Source organism: Microcaecilia unicolor, chromosome 1 (genome assembly GCF_901765095.1).
Source record: "Microcaecilia unicolor chromosome 1, aMicUni1.1, whole genome shotgun sequence".
Classification (NCBI taxonomy): Eukaryota; Metazoa; Chordata; class Amphibia; order Gymnophiona; family Siphonopidae; genus Microcaecilia; species Microcaecilia unicolor.
This window is the reverse complement of record NC_044031.1, coordinates 218747083-218769659: the sequence shown is the minus strand read 5'-3', so window position 1 is coordinate 218769659 and position 22577 is coordinate 218747083. Positions and strand designations below refer to the sequence as shown.

The following is a 22577-nucleotide window of genomic DNA, read 5'->3' as shown; positions in this document are numbered from 1 at the left end:
AAATAAATAAATAAATGCAACCTGATATACATTGGGAAGAGTAATTCGAATCATAGATACCTAATGCGAGAGTCCAACTAGGGGGTCAGCACCCAAGAAAAAGATCTAAGTGTCATTGAAATCTTTTGCCCAGTGTGTGGCAGTGGCCAAAAAAAGTAAACAGGATACTAGGAATTATTAGGAAAAGGTTGGTAAATAAGATTGAGACTACTATAATGCATGTATATCACTCCCTGTGTGACCTCACCTTCAGTACTGCATTCAGTTCTGGTCGCCGTATCTCAAAAAAAAGATATAGCGAAATTAAAAAAAGGTTCAAATAAGAGTGACCAAAATGATAAAGGGGATGAACTCCTCTCATATGACGAAAGGCTAAAAGATTAGGGCTCTCCAGCTTGGAAAAAGAGACAGACGAGGGGCGATATGACTGAGGTCTACAAAATTCTAAGTGGTGTAAAACGAGAAGTGAATCGATTTTTGACTCTTTCAAAATACAAAGACTAGGGGACACTCAAGGAAGTTACATGGAAATGCTTTTAAAACAAATAGGACAAAATAATTTTTATTCAACGAATAGTTAAGCTCTGGAACTCTTTGCTGGAGGATGTATTAACAGCGGTTAGCATATCTGGGTTTAAAAAAGGTTTGGACAAGCTCCTGGAGGAAAAGTCCATAGTCTGCTATTGAAACGGACATGGAGAAGCCAATGCTTGCCCTGGTATTGGTTGAATGGAATGTTGCTTCTTTTGTGGTTCTGCCAGGTATTGTGACCTGGCTTGGCAACTGCTGGAAACAAGATAGTGGAATAGATGGACCATTGGTCTCACCCAGTATGGCTATTCTTATGTTCTTATAGTGATACCACATGTATGCAGTGCTTTATAGACACGCATGACAGACAGCATCAATTTTTTGGAGGTTACCATCTGATAAAGATAGAAACAAAGAATAGACAACACACGAGGAAATGGGAGAGGTCTCTGAATTAAAACTGTAGGGCTAGGTAAAAGGAATAAGGGTCTCTTAGGAGTCTCTATAATGAAAAAGCCTATGGGTGAGTTAAGGAAGACATATTTTACATATTTTAGAAGTGGCCTCAAACAGGTGCACTTTTAGGCTGGATTTGACTCTGGCAAGAGAGGGAACATAGCACATGCATTCAGGAAGCTAGTTCAGATACTTGTCACAGAAAGCTGGAAGGTGCAGTGTCAAGATTTAGCAATGGATGAGAAGGGTGTAAATAAGAGCTGCCTGCCTACTAAGCCAAGTATGGAAAGAGAGGCACCTGAGAAAGAACAGGTAATGAGACACTGTGCTGAGAGTTGAATGTAGGTGGTGATAACAGTTTGAATTTTATGTAGAAGCTGATGGAGGGAGTCAATGTGGTGATTTGAAAAGAGGGGCTGACATGACTGCAATGACATCAGAAGATTAAAAAACACAAACTCTGCCCTATTACTTAATAGACTGCAACAACAATTGATCATTCAGTGACAGACCAATGAAGAACTGGTTGCAGTAATCTAAGCAGTAGGTAAGGAAATAACATGGAACAAGTGGATCAAGTTATTCTGTTTTTTTCCCCCAGAAATGATCTATAAATATATCAAAGCTTCTACATATATACTAGCACGAGGATTCATCAATGCTATTTAAATTCTTGTAATGCACTTATAGGATTCAATGTCTATGCACATGCAGAGTATGGTAAGTATGTATGTAATAATTACCTTCAGGATTGAAATTTGTGAGAAATCCTTTTCTTCAAAATAGGCATGTGTAATAAGCTGGAGCTTTGCTTGAAGTATCCCATACAATGGCTTAAAAAATAGACAAGAATTATAAAGACATATGCACTAAAAATCTAACCACTACTCATTTTCAGCCTTGATATTGCCCCTTTGTTCCAGCTTCATAATTAAAATGTTTGCTCTCCATTCACAAAAGCAGCAATAGTGACATGTCAGATCTATCCTTCTACAACTTGCCTTGTTAGGATTTCCATAAGCTTGTCTTTATTTGCAGTATATTTGTAGGGCCAAATGCCCAAAAATGTAGCAAGAGCATAAGTTAACTTTATCCAAATATTCAACAACACTTATGTGCATGTCTGCTGCTGAATGTCTCCAGATATGTGGTTAAAGTATTACAGCTTTTCACCAATAAAGAAAAAAAAAGTAATGCAGACAAAAAAAAAAAAATCCAATTGAAGTCCCCAAAATGAAAATCTGTCAGATCAGTTACTAGTGGATTTGAGGAAAATTGGAAAGAAATGGGTATATGAATTACTCCTGCCAGAATTCTGTGCAAAATAAATTTGCAGATTCTGTAAGTTTGTCATAATTTAAGCAGTATTCCCCCCCTGTACAGATACCATCCATATTTTTCCCAGTCCCCTCCCAGCATCCATATATTTTGTAGCCCCCTCCCTGCACTCACAGAGCATCCGCCTTTTTCTTTTAAGGCCCCCTCCCTCCACACACATGCGGCATCTTTTTTTGTTTTTACAGCTCCCTCCCTGCACCCATATGCTATCAATATTTTTTTTTCAGCCTGCCCCTGCACTCACCCGTGAGGTAGGAGCAGGAGGAGTTGCATGGGAGTGCCTCTTCGGGGTAGGAAAGAACCCCACTGTTTCCTGCTCGCTGTCGCTGTTCTGGGTCGGTGCTTCCACTTTTTCCAAATGGCCGCTGAGACTTCCTGTGGCAGTCTCACGAGATTACCACTTGAAGTCTCTGTGGTCATTTTAAAAAAGCGGCAGCAGCGGGCAGGAATTCATACCTTTATGTGCTCAGTGCTAATTCTCAGCACTGAACACAAAGTTATAACCACATCTTAGAATGTCTAATCTTATAAGTTAGCGGGTAATTTCATAATTGCATGTTATGGACATGCATTCTTTTGAAACATTTCTCTTGTCATTTCATACTGTTTCTAACCTGAAATGACATTAAAAAAAAAAACAAACAAACCCCTGAAACATCAGGTTTCTTTCCAGTGTCATTAAATTTCAGATTTTTTTTCTAGTGTTAATGGGTATCAGACACAAGGCAGCCTTGAACCTGCAACCCTCAAGCTGTAGACAACTCAGCAGCTATTTTGCCTCCTGGAAGTCTATCTGTAGCCAGCCTATTCATAACTGTGTCTTATATTTCTGGTAATCTTAGAGGCTCATTTTCAAAGCACTTAGCCTCCCAAAGTTCCATAGAAACCTATGGAACTTAGCCTCCCAAATTGCTTTGAAAATATGCCTCTTAGATCCTGTTTTTTTGACGGCCCAGCAGGGACCAGCTCAGTGCAGACTTGAGCATGTCTGCCCCACCTCTAGGCTTATTTGCTTTTATTTCAGTGTTGTATTTCTCCAGTTCTCTATTTGGTTCCTGTTTTTTTGCCTTATTTCCTGAGGGCTCAGGATTTCAGCATCTTGTCAAGCTCTTTGATTTCAGTACAGTGACATTGCAAGTTACCCTGAACATCCCAGGTCTTGTCTTGCTCTAGTCTTTTTTTTATATCTTTATATGTATTTGCATTTTTAAAATATAACCAAGCAGCAAGTTGTGTACCATGTTCAATAAGGCCGAAAATCTTTGTCTGTCACACTTAAGACCAAAAGCTGATGTATGATAAAGTGTGTGTAATCTCCTGGAATACAGGTAGAAACATTAAAGTGGTACAGACTGATGATAAATTTGGCTGATAGAATACCTGCCTGATTAGTTATAAGTTTGAAGCAGTTTTACTTTATAAAGGTTTGAAGACCATATAGGTCACAGTTTAATAGTTAATAGGGATTATGACTTACATGCTGTCCATAAAACAGTGAGAAGAGGGGGATAATAACTAAATGATTGATGACTGTATGGAACAACTTGTATTGACGGCAGGAAAGCTTGAATATTTAAATGAAGTTATGTCAACACTGAATAGGAGAATTCCCTGTACAGTCACTACTAAAACAATGTGTAAATGACATAGGGTCATCCATAACATTAGAGAGGGGGGATGGGGATAAAATGTGAAAGAGTTGATGGCGATCTGTAGTAAGTTAACAAAAAAAAAATTCCTCTGTGAACATTTATATCTTTGCGGCTGTGTACAAATGGACTGTATTTTATTAAGTGTCATCAATAAAAACGTTGAAATATAAAAATATAACCAAGCATTAAACAGCTGGTACAGAAATCAAGAGGAAATAAAGAACAATTACAAGAAAAACCTGATAATAATAAAGCAGACAAGATATATCATAGTTTAAAGACCACATCGCGGAGATGGTGTACAAGAGGAAAATTCACAGTAAAAACTATAAAGTATCATCTACTATAATAAAACTCACCCTCAACATTCTGAAGACACTGACGTCACTGCAGCCACTCAGACACCGGTTCGTAAGTTCATGGTGGTGAAGCCACAACACTCACCATGTCTCCATGCCCCGCCCTCGTGTCACACGTGATGACGTCGAGGGCGGAACAAATACAGAACAATGCAAATGAACAAACGGGGAGGAGTAGGGAAACACGTGGAGCGTGTTTCCCTACTCCTCCCCTTCCAACGAATTGCTGAAGACAGCCTCATAAAACGAGGCCACTTGCCCCGGCCCATTTCAAGGCCTCACCCCGCCCCTACCGCGCCATCGCCACGCCCCCGGTCGCCCCCTCTTCCCCCCATCACCTTCCCTCCCCCCGTCACATCCCCTCCCCTTACGCAACTATCCCTGGTGGTCTAGATGTATCTCTTCGCTCGGGCCAGGAAAGAAAGAGCCCCCGCTTTCCTGGCCGGAACGCTGCTGCTAGCTGCCCTGCTGCATCCTGTGTAAGTCTGGCTCTCGGCATTTCAAAATGGCCGCCGAGAGTTGAAGTATCACGAGGCTGCTTCAACTCTCGGCGGACATTTTCAAAACGCCGATAGCTGGACTCGCACAGGATGCAGCAGGGCAGCTAGCAGAAGCGCTCTGACCAGGAAACAGGGGGCTCTTTCTTTCTTGCCCCGACCGAAGAGGTACCTCTACACCACCAGGGATAGTCGCATAAGGGGAGGGGAAGGGAGTCCCGTGCTCGCCTCCGACGACAGGAGGGCGTGGGACTCGGAGGACAGAGAGGGAGACAGCAACGGAAGGAGTGGGGAACCCTTGCTAGCGCCCGTTTCATTTCAGGCAGAAACGGGCCTTTTTTACTAGTAATCAATGAAAAGCAAGCAACTTGCACAGAACACTCCAGAATAACTATCCCTATACAGTGGGGGAAATAAGTATTTGATCCCTTGCTGATTTTGTAAGTTTGCCCACTGACAAAGACATGAGCAGCCCATAATTGAAGGGTAGGTTATTGGTAACAGTGAGAGATAGCACATCACAAATTAAATCCGGAAAATCACATTGTGGAAAGTATATGAATTTATTTGCATTCTGCAGAGGGAAATAAGTATTTAATCCCTCTGGCAAACAAGACCTAATACTTGGTGGCAAAACCCTTGTTGGCAAGCACAGCGGTCAGACGTCTTCTGTAGTTGATGATGAGGTTTGCACACATGTCAGGAGGAATTTTGGTCCACTCCTCTTTGCAGATCATCTCTAAATCATTAAGAGTTCTGGGCTGTCGCTTGGCAACTCGCAGCTTCAGCTCCCTCCATAAGTTTTCAATGGGATTAAGGTCTGGTGACTGGCTAGGCCACTCCATGACCCTAATGTGCTTCTTCCTGAGCCACTCCTTTGTTGCCTTGGCTGTATGTTTTGAGTCATTGTCGTGCTGGAAGACCCAGCCACGACCCATTTTTAAGGCCCTGGCGGAGGGAAGGAGGTTGTCACTCAGAATTGTACGGTACATGGCCCCATCCATTCTCCCATTGATGCGGTGAAGTAGTCCTGTGCCCTTAGCAGAGAAACACCCCCAAAACATAACATTTCCACCTCCATGCTTGACAGTGGGGACGGTGTTCTTTGGGTCATAGGCAGCATTTCTCTTCCTCCAAACACGGCGAGTTGAGTTCATGCCAAAGAGCTCAATTTTTGTCTCATCTGACCACAGCACCTTCTCCCAATCACTCTCGGCATCATCCAGGTGTTCACTGGCAAACTTCAGACGGGCCGTCACATGTGCCTTCCGGAGCAGGGGGACCTTGCGGGCACTGCAGGATTGCAATCCGTTATGTCGTAATGTGTTACCAATGGTTTTCGTGGTGACAGTGGTCCCAGCTGCCTTGAGATCATTGACAAGTTCCCCCCTTGTAGTTGTAGGCTGATTTCTAACCTTCCTCATGATCAAGGATACCCCACGAGGTGAGATTTTGCGTGGAGCCCCAGATCTTTGTCGATTGACAGTCATTTTGTACTTCTTCCATTTTCTTACTATGGCACCAACAGTTGTCTCCTTCTCGCCCAGCGTCTTACTGATGGTTTTGTAGCCCATTCCAGCCTTGTGCAGGTGTATGATCTTGTCCCTGACATCCTTAGACAGCTCCTTGCTCTTGGCCATTTTGTAGAGGTTAGAGTCTGACTGATTCACTGAGTCTGTGGACAGGTGTCTTTCATACAGGTGACCATTGCCGACAGCTGTCTGTCATGCAGGTAACGAGTTGATTTGGAGCATCTACCTGGTCTGTAGGGGCCAGATCTCTTACTGGTTGGTGGGGGATCAAATACTTATTTCCCTCTGCAGAATGCAAATAAATTCATATACTTTCCACAATGTGATTTTCCGGATTTAATTTGTGATGTGCTATCTCTCACTGTTACCAATAACCTACCCTTCAATTATGGGCTGCTCATGTCTTTGTCAGTGGGCAAACTTACAAAATCAGCAAGGGATCAAATACTTATTTCCCCCACTGTATGTAAAATCACAGCAGCAGGTCTCTCTGGTGAACTGGAGACTTCCTACTGCTAATCAAAGATGAAAGCTGAGAGGGCTCAAAGAATACATATTTGACTAACTTTAGCTTTACAATACATTTACAAGGATAGGATAGGAGAGAGAGAGAGAGAGAGAGAGAGAGAGAGAGAGAGAGAAAGAAAGAGTGCTCCTAATTAAAGAACGCTTTTCCTTCTCAGTTGATCTCTTTGGTTAATGCTCCAGTTTACTAAGCAATGCTAGTGGCTGTCTACGCGCTAGTGCCGACACAGCCCATTCACTTTCAACGGACTGGGTTGGTACTAGCGAATGGACAACCGTGTGCTGCTTCGTAAACAGACCCCTAAGTCAGGAAAAAAAAACTGACCCCACTTCCCAAAAAAGGAATATCACACTTTTGAAGAAAATATGGAGAAGTCCATCTCTAGTTAAGGAACGTACCAATGTCACAACCAAAGTAGCCAAAGTCACCGATTGAGTCTGAGAAGTTTCCAAAATTTCTGAAATATTTAGGTCATCCATCGCCAGGTTGGGATCCCCCTGGTCTTTAACAGTCCTTCTTTGCAGGTGGCAAACAAATATGTAAGTTAATGGTGGCATAGATTCTTCAGGAATTTGAAGAATTTCTTTTAAATATCACTTAAACATACCACATGGTCAGCACACAAGAAAAAGACCTAGGTGTCATTGTAGATAATACACTGAAATCTTCTGCTCAGTGTGTGGCGGCAGCAGCAACCAAAAAAGCTAACAGGATGCTTGGAATTATTAGAAAAGGGATGGTAAATAAGACCGAAAATACTATAATGCCTCCGTTATCGCTCCATGGTGCGACCTCATCTTGAGTACTGTGTTCAGATCTGGTCGCCGTATCTCAAAAAAAAGATAGTGGAATTAGAAAAGGTTCAAAGAAGAGCAACCAAAATGATAAAGGGAATGGAACTCTTCCAAGCTGAGGAGCCCTAACCTCTTTAGCCTTTCCTCATATGAGGGAACAGATGGCCGAAGGGCAATATGATTGAAGTCTACAAAATCTTGAGTGGTGTAAAATGAGAAATGAATCAATTTTTTACTCTTTCAAAAAGTACAAAGTCTAGGGAACAAATAATGAAGTTACATGGAAATACAGTGCACTCCATTTAAGTGCACATCGGATAAGCGCATGCTCTGTTTAACTGCATGCCGTACTTCAGTCCCGTTTTTGGTGCCATCAATTTCTATGGGGACAAACTTCAGTTTAGTGCACTACTTATAAGTGCAAGATTCGCTTACATGCATGATTTAAGATCGCTCCTCTGCAGGGAAGACTCCGCATAAGCACGCGCACAGAATATGGAAGCTGATTGGCGCGTGACAACCAACGAGATTTCAAATTTACCGCCCTTTTAGCTGCCACAGGCAGAATAAGCGAAAGAATGTTGTTAGAGTGTACATTGGGGTCATCGTTGTGGCGGAACTGTAAGACTAACACTGGCTGAACGAATAGAAATTCTTAAAAAATTAGAAAACAAAGTCAAGCATCTATTGCTAAAGAATATGGTGTCAATCCCAGTCAAATTTCACGTGACTTGAAGCAGAAAGACCAGCTTCTGGAAGACTGGCAAAACAATACAAATCCACAACGGAAACGGATCAATCCAAAGACTTGTGGGTTATGTCCCCCTACCAGCAGGTGGAGATAGAATGAACGCCAGAGGCTTGCTATATGTGGTCATGTGCAGCCGCTTACACCTCAGTATGAACGATACCAAAGCAGTGGAAAGGAACATCTGATACCAAACTCACTCTCCTGCCTCTTCAGAAGAACAATTTAGAACCGCAACCTTGCGTGCAGAAAAACCTTCAACACACTTAAAACTGTCAAAACAACTAAACAGTGCTGTCAAAGGAATCCTCATAGACCTCACAACAAACCGAACCGCAGCAAAAAAAAACCCTAACTGGGCGGGCCTCTGGACTGATCTGTTGGGACTAATGGAAAGAAAATTATCAGGTAAGGACTAATTTTACCTTCCATAGCGTCCCACAGATCAATCCAGAGACTTGTGGGATGTACCAAAGCAGTCCTCAAGTAGGGCGGGAAATCCCCAACCCCGCTGTGATAATTGACGCTCCAAAAACCGCATCCTGGCGCGCAGCCACATTCAACCGATAATGCTTAGCAAAAGTATGAACCGACGCCCATGTGGCCGCTTTGCAAATGTCTTCCAAAGACACCAAATGGACCTCCGCCAGCAAAGAAGCCTGCACTCTTGTCAAATGAGCCCGAACATGTAAGGGAGGATCCTTTCCTGAGGCCATGTTGGCGCAATTGCCTCCCGAAGCCAGTGGGCTACCATAGCCTTTGATGCCAGAGAACCTTTTTTGTGTCCTGCAAAAAGAACAAACAGATGATCTGAATGCCAGAACTCGTTGGTGACTTCCAGGTATCGCATCACGACCTGTTTGATATCCAAGCAATGCAGAGCCCTAAAATCCTCCAGATAATCCTCTCTGCGAAACGACGGTAACAACAGAGACTGGCTTAGATGGAACCGTGAAACCACCTGCGGTATAAAGGATGGAACCGTATGAATGGACACCCCTGCTTCCGTGAATTGCAGAAAAGGGTCTCTGCATGAGAGAGCCTGTAACTCCAAAATCCTCCTGGCTGAAGCAATCGCAACCAAGAAGACCGTTTTCAACGTTAAGATCCTTTAATGACACTTTTGACAGAGGCTCAAAAGGCAGCCTTTGCACGGCTCTGAGGACAAGATTCAGACTCCAACTCGGAAGCAGCGTGAGGCGGCCGTAGGTGGTTCACGCCCTTTAGGAAACGAAGGAAATTCGGATGGGCCACCAGCAACACGCCTTGAAGGCGACTCCTGAAACACGCTAACGCCGCCACCTGGACCTTCAACGTACTCAAAGACAGAGATTTTTGCAGCCCCTGCTGAAGAAAGGCGAGAATCACTGATACAGAGGCTGATATCGCTGAAACCCCCGACTGACCACACCATGCTTCAAATGTGCGCCACACGTCAAAGTAGATCGCTTCCGTGCCTGAAGCATGGTAGTAATAACCGATTCTGGATAACCTTTCCTCCTCAACCTCTTCCGTTCAAGGGCCATGCCGTAAGACCAAAGGGGGAGGGATCTTCCATAACCACTGGGACCTGACACAGAAGACCCTCCCTCACGCTGAGACGTAAGGGACTGTTGAACAACAACCGGATCAGATCCACATAAAAAGGCCACCGTGGCCAATCCAGGGCGACCAAGATTACGCGACTGAGGTACCTGGCTATCCAAGCTACCAGCCTCCCCACCATGGGCCAGGGAGGAAAGACATACAGCAGGCCCAACGGCCATTGCTGAAGAAGGGCATCGATTCCGTTGGAGCCTGTCTCCCTGCCCCTGCTGAAGAAACAGGGCACTTTGGAGTTGCGCCGGGTCGCCATCAAATCCAGCACCGGGTGCCCCCACCTTGACACTATCTGTTGAAAGGCTAGGGGAGACAGCTCCCACTCCCCCGGATCCAAACTGTGCTGACTCAGGAAGTCTGCTTGAACATTCTGCAATCCCGCTATGTGAGCTGCTGAGAGAAGGAACACATGTTCTTCTGCCCACCGGCAGATCTGAGCTGCCTCCCGAGCCAAGGGAGCACTCTTGATGCCCCCTTGTCTGTTCACATAAGCCACCACACAAGCATTGTCATAGAGAACCCTCACCGGGCGATCGCGTATCAAGGAGAGAAACTCTCTCAGGGCCAAGCGAATGGCCCTGAGCTCCAGTCTGTTGATGGACCATTCAGACTCCTCCGGCGACCACTTCCCCTGAGCCATGTGCCCCAAGCAGTGCACACCCCAACCAGTTAAGGATGCATCAGTAGTTATCAGCCACTCCAGAGCCGCCAACGGCATGCCCCTGAGCAGCTTTTCTGGACTCAACCACCAATTCATCTCAGACTGAACTCGTGACGACCACGGGATGCAGATTGAATAGTCCTCTGAAAGGGGAGACCACCATCTGAGCAGATGCCACTGAAGAGGTCGCATGTGTCCTCTGGACCAGAGGACCATGTCCAGGGTGGCAGCTATAGACCCAAGGACCTGAACGTAATTTTTTTTTTGTTACATTTGTACCCCGCGCTTTCCCACTCATGGCAGGCTCAATGCGGCTTACATGGGGCAATGGAGGGTTAAGTGACTTGCCCAGAGTCACAAGGAGCTGCCTGTGCCTGAAGTGGGAATCCCAGGCCCTGGAAGCTGGGCTCCTCAACAAATTTCGCAACTGCGACTGGATATGCAGACTGTGAGCCACTGGTAGGGACACCGTCCCCACTCGGGTATTGAACAATACTCCCAGATACTCCAGAGACTGAGTAGGCTGCAGATGACACTTGGGAAAATTGATTACCCAACCCAAGGATTGCAAAAGAGGGCTCACCATGTCAGTTGGCCGAACGCTTTCCTGGAAAGACGGAGCTCGAATAAGCCAATCGTCTACGTAGGGATGCACCTTGATTCCCTCTTTCTGCAGGAATGCCGCCACGACAACCAGAACCTTGGAAAAAGTTTGTGGTGCAGTCGCTAGCCCAAACGGCATAGCCTTGAATTGAAAGTGTTGACCGAGGACTGCGAAGCGGAGGAAACGCTGATGAGGAGGCCAAATGGGAATATGAAGGTAAGCCTCCTTGAGATCGAGAGCAGTCAGAAACTCTTCCGGCTGGACTGCTGCTGTAACAGACCGTAGGGTTTCCATGCGAAAATGATGCACCCAGAGTGCCTTGTTTACTCTTTTGAGAACCAAGACAGGTCGAAAAGCTCTTCCCTTTTTGGGAACTACGAAGTAAACAGAATAACGACCCTGTCCGAGTTCTGCCCTGCGGAACCAAGCAAACTGCCCCCAGCTGAAGTAAATTGTCCAAAGTTTGCTGAACGGCTTCCACCTTGACGGGTGATTTGCACAGGGACTCGAGAAAGAAATCAGAGGTTGAGCAAATTCCAGCTTGTAACCATCTCGGATGACCTCCAAGACCCATTCGTCGGAAGTTACCCTGGCCCACTCCCCCAGGAAAAGAGACAAACAGCCCTCTATAACTGGAAAGGGATGGACCAGGGCACCATCATTGGGAAGCTCTTGCTGCTGGCTGAGCCTGATATCCTGAGGCGGGAGAACGTTGGTCTCCACGAAAGGGCTGCGGCTTCGGAGAAAAACGAGGCTTTTGGAATGCCCCAACTCGGCCTGGCCTATAATGCTTAGTGTCTCGAAAACGAGACCGCAGGACATTAGACCTCAAAGATCTAGGTCTGTCCTCCAGAAGCCACTGACCCTTGGAGTCTCCCAGCTCCTTCACAATCCTTGCTAACCCCTTACCGAATAACAACTTTCCCCAAAAGGGCAATTTCGCAAGGCAGGATTTTGACGCCACGTCTGCCGCCCAATGCCTCAGCCATATCCAACGGCGAGGCGTGACTGCAAGAGAAATCCCTTTAGCCGGAGCCCTGAGAAGGTCATAAAGCAAGTCCGCCAAATAAGCAAGGCCGGACTCCAGAGCTGGCAAAAAACTAATCAGCTCTTCTGCCGAGGACGCCTTCTGGACCCATGACAAACAGGCCCGAGCCGCATAGGTAAACAAAGCACCGCCACCTCAAATGATAACTTTAGAGAAGCATCTAATTTCCTATCTTGAGGATTCTTAAGGGCAGTACCTCCTTCTACTGGCTGAGTTGTCTTCTTGGTGACCGCTGTGATTAATGAATCCACTGCCGGGAGCCTAAAAGCCTCCAAATCAGACACCAGCAGTGGATAAAGCCACCTCATAGTGCATGCTACCTTAAGGCCACCATCAGGAGTATCACACTGAGCTGAAATAAGAACCTTCATGGCCTCGTGAATATGAAAAGACCTGGCAGGACACCTGGTGCCTGACATTATGTAAGGAAAAGGAGGAGGAGGGGACACCGCCGAAGCCTCTGGACAAAAATTATTCAGAACTTCCAATGCCCGGACAATTAAATTAGGTAACTCCTCCCTGCGGAACAAACGCACCAGAGTAGGGTCATCCCCATCCTCGTGCTGATCCATATCCTCCAAAAAATCTGCGGAGCCTGACGGAGAACCCTTAGGGCAACCAAATTCTTCCTCCAAACCCAAATCAATCCTAGGTTGCTTAGACAAAAAAGACTGCAGCATTTTTGAGCGCCATGCTGTCCGTGCGCGGGAACTCCAAAAAAATGGCGCCCGCCGGCACGCAAGACAATCCTGTCCCAGAGCCGCCCGCCAAACCAGCCCCTGACGCTGCTCTGTCAGTCTTACCAGGAGATGCTAAAACGCGCTCCACTTTTAGCGCTGCCCGACGCACGCATGCCTTGCACTCCCCCCGATGCTGCTCGCCGGTTCCCACACCAGACGCAGCGCTTCACAGCCTCCGAGGCCACAGACATGCTGCCAATCGCTCCCACAACGGAACCTCTCACTCCCTTCCCTCTTGTTCCCCCGCCGAACCACGGGTCTACAAGGAGTCCTTCAGAAGCACAGAATTACTCTGCTTACCTCAAGGCTGTTTAAAACTTTTTTTTTTTTTAAGAGGCAGGAGAGACAGCCAGCAGGATTTTCACTAGCAATCGAGGGGAAGGTCGGTGGAGGGAGATAGGGAGGGACCTGGCACCACCAGGTGTGCACCTCAAATGCCCAGAACAGGCCTCAACCCCAGTCCAGGCTCAACCAGATCCGCAGAGAGTACTAGGAGCCGGATCCATCCAGAGCTGCACAGTTATGACCACCACCTGCTAGATAGAGAGAATACTGAGGTGTAAGTGGCTGCACATGACCACATATAGCAAGCTTCTGGCGTTCTCTCTATCTCCACCTGCTGGTAGGGGGACATAACCCACAAGTCTCTGGATAGATCTGCTATGGAAGATCCTATTTCGACTGAAGTTAAGAGATCCGAGGTCTGGTCTTCTCTTGGCTTCTCCTACAATTGTTAATGAATTGCACCCAAGTTCGCTAACCAGGAACTCTGAATGACTTCATCCAGAGCTCACCTCAGGCAAGCTGCATCAGATACCTAGCCAACTGCTGTGGCCTGAAATGACTCTTCCAAAGCTGGTTCTGCCATCTAGGATCATGATCCGAGACTCCAGCTCGCTAGGAACTAAGCAATGCACTCCCACTGCTCCTACAGGGAACAGTGCCTCTATCAGAAACTGGCTCTGTCTAATCACACAGAAACTGTGTCCGGAATGGCCCAGTTGAACTCAACCAGAGATTAGCTCAGACATGTAGGCAGTAGCATTGCTTGAACTTGCTGCTGCAGCATGAATGGCATAGAAGAGTTTACTGCCATGGATTATGCTCGGGGCCAGACAAACCAACGCTAGTGTTTAAGTGCCTGAATGGGACACCCCTTCAGGAGGTATATTAAGTGCCTCTGAGGGCTTCACTCTTCTCTGTCAAGCTTGGAAGCTCAGAGCTCAAGCTCCCTCATGAGAAACCATCCGAATGCCTTGTTACTAACAAAATGTGGAAATATCTTACCTGGAGCACTTACATTTCAGAATTACCATAAGAGAGCCATAAGAGGTATGAGGATAGGGGTGGAGGGGAAGGAAGGAACTCAGAATCCTGTTATTCTCTCAGCTCTACTTCAAAAATGACATTTACCTATAATTCTTTTTCAGAATTTAAGACCAACTAGAGTCACCCCCTGATCAACAGGGACAAGCTCTCCAACTGAATCAGAAGAATCCATAATAAAACAGTTCAGAAGTTGCACAGTCAGCTTGCTGCCTCTGCTGGAGACAGAGGGATACTGAGGAGCTAAGGCTGCATGGTGACTTTATAGGGCAGCGCTTTCAGCACTTCTTCTCTGTCTCTGCTGGTTGACAGACATAATCTTCAGGTTCTTGACTGATCTGGTAAGTACGCAAAGGAAAACCTTTTTCTCTGTGTAAGACTGGGTTAACATGTGGAAAAAGTTTATAAAATTATCCCTTATGAAGGTAATTCTATAAAGTGGGAGGTAATATTTATGCATTAAATATAAAGGCAAAAATGATAAAGAATAATGGCATATATGTGCACGTGCGGGCACATATGCATGTAAATGCTAAAATACTGACTAGGCACTATTCTATAAATAAGCGCATATCTTATATAGCATGTAGTTTACAGGTAGGTGTACACATAGGTAGAGTCTATGCGAAGCTCGCATTTACATGTGTAAGTTACAGAATACTATAAGTTACAAGTGTCTCTTCAGCATTTAGGCTTGAGCATAAATGCTCACACCTAGGTGAAAAATTTTACTGTTACACTAGTCTTCTCTAAAAGAAAATTGGCACCTATATTTTTATAGAATAGGCTCAACAGGTACTTTCTGGGTACCTATTTATAGGCACTCAATTATAGAATTACCCCCAAATATGTCAGATTACTCTTTACTGTTATAAAGACTGGGGCGGGATAATCAGTCACAGACATGGACCTATTCAAATACACTACTTAACTGACAACAAATAAGGAAATACAAAACAAAGACTACACACTTATAGTGTGAGAAAATGGCACATTTTCACTTCCTCCATTTGAAAACTCATGCATATATCTGTTTGGGGATCAAGGGTGAAAAGACATGGTAAAGTGTGTCTTGTTAGGATAACAGGGGCTGTATGAGGCAAGTGTGTCTTTGTGTACGTGTCTTTTCCTACGCATACCGAGACGGTCGGATGAAGCCTCCTCAATAGGCACCATTGTTTGGTTAAAATGTGCCTTAAAATGCCTTGTGTTTCTTGTCTTTTAAAATAGCTAAGTATAACACAATCAAGATGGTATGATCTATTTCATCTTTTCAGGCAAGGTTTTGCCACCTTTTCCAAGCAATCTTAGACTTTCTAGTCAACAGAAGCAATTTTGGATAGATACAGAAGGAGCAGAAATAAAAACTAATAAGAAATTTGTCAATTCTCTAGAAAACAAAACAACTCCAGCTGTTGAGAGCTTACCAACTGACTCAGCACACAAACACTTTTCTGTACAGTTTCTCGGGTAACATCTGCTTGCCGCACTTTTAATGACTATGAGAGAAAAAAAAAAGAATTGCATACAAAGGTACATTTGTCCTATGATCACATTTCTAATACTGAAATTACAAAGAAAAAATGGATTAGCACTGGACACTAAATAATAGGATAGGATTAAAAAAAACAAACAGTATAGCAGTACATTTAGTTAATGTAGCCTAAGGGTTACAAATTTATATATGCTCCTGCCTCATTGAGGGGGAAAAGCAAAACAAACTATATACACTACACAAAATAAGTAAGGACTGGTCTGGAAAACCAAGGTAAAAGGAAGTCAATGAGACAACGCTGCTGTTCTATCATGAATTTGCGAAAAAGGAGGAGTAGATATTATTAGGTTGATGAATTCCCACATATTTCAAGTTTTAAAATTTCCCTGTTTTTGATGTATCTTATCTTGGAAAAGCATTTGTAAATATGCTATCTACTATGCCTCTCTGAGGCTTCTCTCTTGTAAGCAAAGGTGTTAGCTAAGGATGTAAAATAACAAATGGTCTTTACCACAAATACGTTCACAAAATGAATACAGAACTACAATGAAAGTTCAAATTCCTTACAGTGAACTGGCATTTCAAAGCACAGGAAATTTAAATCCTCACAGGAACCACTTCCTTATTCATTTATTCACTTCACTTTGATAGAAGAGATTAACATTGCTTATCAGACTTTGTGGCTGCAAGCCCACTATCACAGGCAATAAAATTGAGTGACCCCCCCCCCCAGCCCGAGAACTGTAGAATAATAATGCAGCTATATAGAACCCACCCTGGTTGTGACCCCATTAGGGTCCTGACCCACAATTTGGGAAGCTCTGGAATAACACCTATTAAGAACTAGAGGACCAATAACGTCCACTATTTCTACTTCTAAACAGGCATTCAAACTATGAGACAAATCCATGCCCTCCACTCTCTCACCGCCTCCATGTCAATGTAGGTCATCCTAAACTCTTTTAACCTTTTGTGCCTTTATTATTTATTTCTGGAGCCAGGGCTCCTTTACCTCCTCCCATTCTCTATATTCTTCCACAGCATAGGCACAGCGCACTTTAGAATCATAAAGGTAAAAAGCATAGAGGAGAAATGTTTTGGTGGCAGGTGAAAAGAACCATGGGGAGGGGGTAGAAAGTTTATAGGCATGACAGGAGCAAAGAATCGTCACAAAACAAGAAACCTGAAGCATTTGTGGGGGGCGAGATTGGATAATCAATGACTTTGGGGGACAGAAGACCGAAGGGGAAGTAGTCTTGAAGGTGGCAAGGGAAGTTGAGGCAGAAGTGTGGCACCTGTGGTGAGCAGGGTATAAGAGCACTCCCACCTTCAGGATTCCAAGTAGTACAATACACATTACTTTCACTATTTTGTTTTTAAAAATATGCATTTCTACCCAAAGATCATTCTACATCCTAAGTTTAAGATGTTTGACTGTCTTTTCTCCTCTTTTTACTTTGTTTTTGTATGGGGAGAGTGTGAACGACCATTCAAATACAGAGAAATAGGCTACCAAAACCAGAAGCTGTGAAATTTTGCCACTGCCCTGCCCACAAGACAACCAGCACTATCTTTACAACCATATGTCTTTTATTTATTTTTAAACTAGTAAATAAAGCCCGTTTCTGACACAAATGAAACGGGCGCTAGCAAGGTTTTCCTGGCAGTGTGTATGTTTGAGAGAGTGTGTGTGAGAGAGAGAGTGAATGTGCGAGTGTGTGTGTGTGACAGAGACAGAGTGAGTCTGGGTGTGTATGAGAATGAGAGTGAGTGAGAGTGCATATGTGAGACACAGTGACTGTCAGAGAGTGTGTTTCACACAGATACACTGTGTGTAAGAGAGAGAGAGAGAGAGAGAGAGTGTGTGAGACAGAATGTGAGAGTATGTGTGCGATACACAGACTCTCTGTGAGACCGAGAGAGTGTATGAGACCGACTGTGTGACACATAGAGAGTGAATGTGATACAGTGTGAGACATACTGTGTGAGAAAGAGAAAGACACTGACTGTGAGAGAGTGTGTGTGACAGAGATACCTCCCCCCTCCCTCTGTGGTCTCAGGACCCCCTCCCTCCCTGTGGTCTGAGGATCCCCTCCCCCTCTCAGGTCTGAGCACCCCCTCCCCCCATGGTCTCAGGATTCCCTTCCTCTCCCCCCCCTCTGCATGGTTGGCAGCACCGTGCGAGTGTGTGTGTGTGACAGAGAGTGAGACTGGGTGCGAGTGTGTGTGGGGGAGAGAGAGAGTATGTGTGATTGTCCTCTCTCCCCTGCCCCCCTCCAGACACCCAGCGATTCTCCTCTCTCCCCTGGCCCTCCCTCCAGCCACCCAGCGATTCTCATCTCCCCTGCCCCTCCTCCAGCCACCCAGCGATTCTGACCTCACCCCTGCCACCCTCCAGCGACCCAGCAATTGTCCCTTTGTCCCCTGCCCCCCCTCCAGCCACCCTGCGATTCTCCTGTATCCCCTGCCCCACCAAGAGCCATGCAGCGATTCTCCTCTCTCCCCTGCCCCCCTCCATCCTGCCAGCGATTCTGCTCTCTCCCCTGCCCCCCCTGCAGCCACCCAGTGATTTCCTCATACCTTTGCCAAACTTTGAACACAACGTTCTGAAGCTGACTCCGTGGCTTCACTGAAGGGTTTGTTGGTTCGTAACGGTGTTTTACCTGCCCTCGACGTCATGATGCGAGGGCAGGGCCCGCCCTCGACGTCATCACATTTAGACGCGACGGCGGGGCACAGAGACCTACACCATTACGAACCCTTGAGTGAAGCCACGGAGTCAGCTTCAGAACGTTGGAGGTGCTTTTTATTATAGTAGATTTGGCACTGCACCTTCTGTCTCTTTATACTCTAAAACTATAAAAACAAGCTACTCTCTCTCAAGATAAATGTACCTACATAAAAAAATAAAGGAATACAGTATTCATTACAACAAATTGTGTCCAGAATTGCAGCCTGAACAGATAAAAGCAAGAGAGGCCATGCACAATTCTGTATACTAGCACAAAGCCTTTGCATAAAAGAATAAATCAAGTCCTTCTGCTTTTATTTAATGGCATGCCATTCTACAGCTACACTTACCTTGGCTTCAATCTGCCTGTAGCAAGACACTCCATATACTGTGTTTCGATCTCCACACCTTGGTGGTAAGTGGAAAAACACTGTATCTAAAAGGGGACAAGAGGCAATGCATCGCAATGCTTCATTTTTACATGTAAATTAGTTATTTTCAAGAAAAATCAAGGAGCTATTGTTACTTTAGTCTTCCTAGTGGGGTGTTAGTTTCTGTTAATTCTTTTAACAATATCTTTTTTTCTTTTAGTAGTGAGCCAATAACTTCAAAAGTTCAATCATCTAACTCATTTTACCCCTCCACCAAGTAACTGAAAATAAAGAGCAATATGCAATTGACACATTTTAGCAACGTAAATATTACAGAAGGCTGATACAATAGTTATTTCACTGCAAAGTTTATATCAAGTATCAACTCAATATTTAATAAAGAACTGGAAATCTGATGTGAGTCTCTTCAAAAGCAATACAGATCAAATTGCAACTGCAGAAAATCAAAATCATAGCCAAGTATGGATATTAGTGCCTACTTCAGGCACCGATTATGACACCCATTTTGTGTTCTACCAACTCTGCCAATGTGCATAACCGCCAGCAAAGTATGCGTCATCAAAGCATGGCATCAAGGACTAGCCTAATGGTTAATGCTGTAGCCTGATAACCAGGGGAACCTGGTTCAATTCTCACTGCAGCTCCTTGTGACCCTGGGCAAGTCACTTAACCTGCCATTGCCCCAGGTACGGGAGAGGGGAAAAAAAAAAAAGAGGAGGTTGTGAGCCCACTAGAGACAGAAAAAGTACATGTATAATCAAATACCATCCCCTTTCCTTTCTGCTAATCGATATTCTATAACAGATCATTAATGCATGTGAATGACTAGGATACTGCCATTTACACGTTTTTCTGCTACCTAAAACAGAATTACTCCCAATGTGTCTAAATAGGATTCCTCCTCACTATCCCGAACATGTGTGGTTTGAATATCAAATTACTGAAATACATACTGCAGAACCAGCCTGATAACACAGTGACAACAGATTTGGGTTCACTTCACCAACTTCTCATGCCAACTTCTCATGCTGGCAGAGGATAAGGAGACTGACTGCAAAAGGTAATGACCAAAACCTGGGACAGTTGGTCCCAGCTTCAACATTGGCTCCCAATGGAGTAAAGGATCCCTTATAAAGTAGCATTACTGACTTTTAAAGCCTTTAAAATTGGTATCCCCAATTATCTCTCCAGTCTTACTATTCCCTATTCTCCCCTTCTAGAGCCCTTCGCTCAATCATCGATTGGTTCTTCCAAACCCTAAGCTTCCTAGCCTGGAATCTGCTAGGCATTGTGCTGTCTTTTTTCTATCGCCCTACATCTGGAATAATCTTCCCCTTCACAGTGATTCTTCACGTAAGAATTTTAAAGACCTAAAAACCTGGCTTTTTAGATAGGCTTTCGGCAAAACGGCCTGAATGGATTCCCCAGCATGGAGGTGGTTATTTTATTTTCCCTGTGGTTTGATTATTTTTTCTTTTCTTCTGATCTTGTATGTTTATAGATTGTATACCGCTCTGCTCTGCCTTGGTAGCTAGAGCAGTTTACCAAGTTCTAATAAACTATAAGCTATGAAATGGTGAACTCTGCAGCCTTATCTTGGGGTAGGGCTTCTGCAAATTTCACCACATTGTTCACTATGTTCTGGAAGTGTGTGCTTATGAACAGTTGGTAAGAATGTATGCGGGAGGCTAGCATAGCATTCTGAAACACTTCCCTCCCAAAAGATTCCAAAGTCCTAGCCTCTCTCCCTGGGGCTAGGAAGAGTGAGCTTTTGAAAGCACCACAAACGGTGTGGAAGTTGAAGCTTCTCAAGTCTGGGAGCCTTCTGAGTCAGCCTTCTTATGAACAGGCTGTACAGAGGGGGGAGGGGTCTCTCACTGTTTCATCTTCACAGAATGAAGGATCCGTGCAAGTGTACTGTTACAGCTTCCTTGGGGGGGGGGGGGGGCATCAAAATAGAGGATTCCAATAACTTGGTCCTGGGCTCATCCTCAACATCCAACTGAAATGAGATGGATTGACTTATCTCCCGTACAAAAGAGGTGAAGAAGAAATTCACAGGGGGAGATTTTTCTTTCACAGGGAGGGAAGGGGTCTGATGGAATACCAAGGGACCCTTTCTGCGAGAGGACCTCTGGTTCCTGGTAACACTCCCAGAAGCGATCTGAATCAGACTCAGGAAAATAGTCATCCATATACGTCCGAGTCTGTACTGATCTCATTTCACTGGGCTGCTGGCCAGTCAAAGGCAGAAGAGCCAAGGAATGGGGGTTTCTCAACCTCGAGAAAGCTTCCTCCTGAGAGACGGGATACTGACACTGTCTCGAAAGGCACCGACTCAGACGCACTTCATCGCATCGGTGTTGGTGCACAATCAACAAGCAGGACACGGCCTCCAGGGATAAGCAAAGGTTCCATCTGACCTAACATTTGAGGCCCTCAATGCCTCAATCTCATGGTCAGAAGGCGCCCCATCTCTTCCTGAAACAGCATCTGGGTCTGCTTCTCAAAGTTGCCCATTGATAAAGACCAAGGCCCAGACAGTGGGGTCACATTTGCAGAAGGCATAGGGGCTGAATTGGAGGCATGGCCCCAGCTTAGTGGAGGCTGGCATGGCCGCTATGGATCCTTGGATAGCAACCCTCCAGGTGCGGACACTTCTTCAATATCGACAACGTTGATAACTCCGTACTCCCGATACCATGCTTTGATGGGGATCGATGCCTATGCTTCTGCCTGACATCAATGTCCCTAAGTGTCAAGGGGCAGGATTTGAGGATGTTGGACCCCAATGACTGCATCTGGCACTCAATGTCAAGGCAGGTGGAGACCTCCTTGATACTGATGCATTCAGTGTCTGATGCGGCTGTGGGAGCCAGAGGGACCGATGCCTTCTTTACCGGTCAATGAACAGGAATTGTTTGCGTCAAAAAATAGTCCTACGCAGTGAAAAAAGGCACATGCATGCACAGTGGCATGCTTCCAAACGCTTTTGGAAATTAAGCTGGGAAGCACCTCCGCACCAGGCTCCATCAATGATGTCACTCATATGTGAGATTATCCACACCACAAAGCTGGCCTTTGCTGTTCATGTAAATGCACAGCCAATCGCTAAAATCAAATATATCCTAAAAATTATTTTAATTATTTAACAAAGTGTAACATTATTGTTCAACTCCACATATGGCATCTTTCGCATCATTTGTAACACATCTATTTATTTATTCAAAACATTTGTAATCTGCTCTATCAGCAACTCTGGACTGAGTACATAAAGACATACATACAGCTCAATACATACAACAAAGATCAACACAATTTTTTTTTTTCAAATAGCCTGTGCAGTACATCTCAACACCTTAAATGATATTTTCAAACAACCTAAGCCCTTTAAAATAAAACAGATTTTAAATTCATCTTAAAAACATAATGGGTCTTCATTGATCTTAAAGAGGATGGCGGTGTAAATACAACTCAATTGAGTAAGCCATAGTTTCAGTATCAAAGGCCTTCTGAAGTAAAAAAGATTTTCAAATTCTTCTTAAAAA

At 44.8% G+C, this 22577-nt stretch overlaps 1 protein-coding gene across 1 annotated transcript in view; it reads right to left on the bottom strand.

The window, feature by feature from the left end:
* Nucleotides 1–22577, bottom strand: part of AVL9 (AVL9 cell migration associated) — a 138196-nt gene that overhangs the window by 104135 nt on the left and 11484 nt on the right. Inside the window, exons 3-5 of the mRNA XM_030204376.1 lie at nt 18988–19073; nt 15839–15910; nt 1731–1820 (exon numbers count right to left, since the gene is read on the bottom strand). Coding sequence (XP_030060236.1) covers nt 1731–1820; nt 15839–15910; nt 18988–19073 — 248 coding nt within the window. The remainder of the gene's footprint in view (nt 1–1730; nt 1821–15838; nt 15911–18987; nt 19074–22577) is intronic.